The 3,097-nt window shown below is 47.1% G+C and overlaps 1 protein-coding gene across 1 annotated transcript; it reads right to left on the reverse strand.

The window, feature by feature from the left end:
- Positions 1–276: 276 nt before the first annotated feature.
- On the reverse strand, positions 277–1,356 carry LOC106813424. The gene has a single exon (XM_014817557.1). The coding sequence runs from the start codon at positions 1,354–1,356 to the stop codon at positions 277–279; it is 1,080 nt and encodes a 359-aa protein (XP_014673043.1).
- Between the last annotated feature and the right edge of the window lie 1,741 nt (positions 1,357–3,097).

The following is a 3,097-nucleotide window of genomic DNA, read 5'->3' on the forward strand; positions in this document are numbered from 1 at the left end:
ATCCAGTCTGTAGAGCTTCGACGACTTCTTGAGCCTTCCAGGATCTCCTAAATGGATGCTCCGAAGCGTTTCCAATTCTTCTGGGAAATGCGAGTGTTGCACGTATCATATAAGCGCGTCCTCTGACCTCTTCAGCACTTGTAAGGTCAGTCGAGCAACTTTGATTTGTTCGGTGGCCTTCTGTAGTCTGCCATTTCTTTCCTTCACGACAGCATCTCCCACCGCCCTTTCACATCTTAATGGGTCGGTTTCATAAGACTCGATATCTATCTTGATCTACCGTGTCCGCTTTACGGCAAGTTGTAGGTTGTCCATATCAATCATCAGCCATCCGGTTACTCTTTTCAGCTTCGACCAGTCTGAGAAACTCGCCATTAGCCTCTCCATTCCGTCGCATGACTCGGATATGACTGTCGGGATCGTGTTGACCATCTTCTTCACCTCGGCATAATCAACTGTCATAGTAGTATCTTGCGGAAAACTTGGCCATTCAGACTCTGCTTTCCACAAGAAATCCGGCCCGTTGAACCACAGGAAGTGCTGAACGAAGTTGGTAATAGCCATTCCTCTCGATGCACAATCTGCTGAGTTATGTTTCGTGTTCTCACAGTGCCACTGATCCACCTGGGTTGCCTCATAAATAACAGCTAGCCGATTTGTGACAAACGTATGGAAGCGCAAGTTCCTGTTGGCTATGTACCGCAGTACCGATGTACTGTCTGTCCAGTAGAAGGTCCGGTCAATGGAATAACCTAGTTGTTCCAAAATCATCTTGCAGAGTCTCACGGCCACCGCTGCTGCGGTGAGCTCCATCCTGGGCACTGTTACAGCCTTCAAGGGGGCAACTCTGGCCTTTCCCAAAGGAAAGGAACATTGGACCTGTCCACTATCATGAACGAGGCGCAAATAGAATACCATTCCAAGACTCATGTCACTGGCATCTGAGAAACTATGCAGTTGGCAAAACACAACATTGCCAAAGTTCTGTGGTTTATAGCACCGTTTGATCGTCACATTTTCCAGGCCTTGAAGTTGACTCAGCCAGTCGTTCCAATGTCTCAGATCGGCACTTGTGATCTCCTCATCCCATCCAATTTGACGTTTACACAATCCCTGAAGTATGGACTTGGCGATCAGCACAAAGGGAGATGCCGCTCCAAGGGGATCGTACACTAAACTCACTATCGACAGGATACCTCGTCTTGTGGCTGGTCTATCTCGCACCTGAATCTGAAATCCAAGCGAGTCATTCTCAATGGACCAGTAGACACACAGGGCTCGTTCACTTGGCAATTCTGTACCCGGACTCCACAGCTTTACTTCTTTAGCTCGACCAACCTCTGGCACAGATTCCATTACTGCCGGGCTGTTACTGATTCATTTTATTAAACGGAACCCTCTTTTCTTGCACATCATAGTCAGATCTCGAATGAGCAAAACCGCCTCCTCATCTGAGGGAACCGAAGTTAGGCAATCGTCCACATACATGTTCTCCATCACTGTATCTGCGACCAGTTGGTCGAACTCTTTTCCATTCTCCTTTACCGTACGCTGAAGGGCGTAGTTGCACACACTAAGAGATAACGTTGCCCCGAAGAGGTGAACTGTCATTCTGTATGCGACTGGTTCCTTCTCCATGTTGCCCGTCCCCCACCAGTAAAATCGCAGATAGTCTCTATCGCTCTGTGCTACCTTCACCTGATAAAACATGGCCTCCACGTCTCCAACAATTGCTACATTCTCTCCGCGGAACCTTAGAATAACACAGAGAAGATTATTGATAAAGTCGGGTCCCTGTAGGAGCTCACTATTCAGTGATACACCCTGGTACTTAGCTAAACAGTCAAACACTACACGTATCTTCTGCTTTTTCTTGTGGTAGACCTCATGGTGTGGGATATACCAGACTTTCCCGTTGTCCGATTCCTTGCGCGCAAGCTCTGCATAGCCCTTGCGTATTAACTCTTCCATGAACCTTACGTAATCATTCTTAAATTTAGGATCTCTGTTCAGTCTGTTCTGTAGGTTTCGGAATCGCCGTAACATATATGTAGAGTTATCTGGCAATGTGACGTTGCGGTCCCGAAAGGGAAGAGCAATGCAGTAATGTGCTCCCTCCCGATGGATTGACTCACTGACCTGTCGCCAGAAACTTCCGTCCTCCATAGAGTTCTCTCTCTTGTCATCTATCAGGCGTTCCGGGAAGTTAAAGTCCATAGATTTACTCACCATTTCCTCTAACTGCCTATCATCCCGAATACTATTTTCGATGTGTACCTTGTTCACTTCAGGGGTTGGGTTGTCTCTAATTACGTTCCAGACGATCCATCCGACTCTGGTCCTTGTTGCATGCGGTGATCCAGTGGCACCCGTGAGAACATCAAATGGAGTATAGCATCAGGTACGTTACTTCCAATCATAAGTCCAACTTCCGCTTTTATCTCTGGTATGCGTACTTCAGACAAGTGCGACCATCTGGATATTTTTTCCTGGGTAGGTATATGGTCCCTTGTGACAGGCATCCGTTCCTTCGTGTAGACTCTTGGTAAGTCGATGACATTCTCCATGACGAGGTCACTAACCTGAAGCCCATTCAGCGCATATGTTTATTTTTATGGGTTTACCAATGATGCTCAATGTAAGCTGAATCTTCTTACCACTGCCTCCCAACTGCCTCATCACGCCTTCCGTACAAAATAATACACTACTACCCGAGTTGAAGAAAGCGTATGTCTCTATGCTGTGAGATCTGTTCTTCAGCTTTACTCTTACTGGGATTATAGCCGTAGCACATGAAACATCACCGGCCCCTGCTTGACCATTAGTATCAAGAGGATAGCTCATACAAACGCTGGGGGTTTCTTCTTTATTTTTAGTTTCCTCGGTCTCTCGGCGTCTAGCCGTCTCAGTTGATGGTCTCCTGGACTCGTCGTGAAGAATAGTGGGATGCTGCCTTCTACAGACATTACATGTTTGTCTGACTCTACACATCCTTGCCATATGGCCCTTCTTCGGACACCCAAAGCAAAGTCATTTGCTTCTCAAGTGATCATATCTCTCCTGCAGGCTCACAGTCACTATGCCTTGCAGTTCTCCA

Source organism: Priapulus caudatus, unplaced genomic scaffold (assembly GCF_000485595.1).
Source record: "Priapulus caudatus unplaced genomic scaffold, Priapulus_caudatus-5.0.1 Scaffold770, whole genome shotgun sequence".
Classification (NCBI taxonomy): Eukaryota; Metazoa; Priapulida; class Priapulimorpha; order Priapulimorphida; family Priapulidae; genus Priapulus; species Priapulus caudatus.

Excerpts from the sequence above, each read along its gene's own strand:
- LOC106813424 (XM_014817557.1), bottom strand. The coding sequence starts at position 1,356 with ATGGAATCTGTGCCAGAGGTTGGTCGAGCTAAAGAAGTAAAGCTGTGG.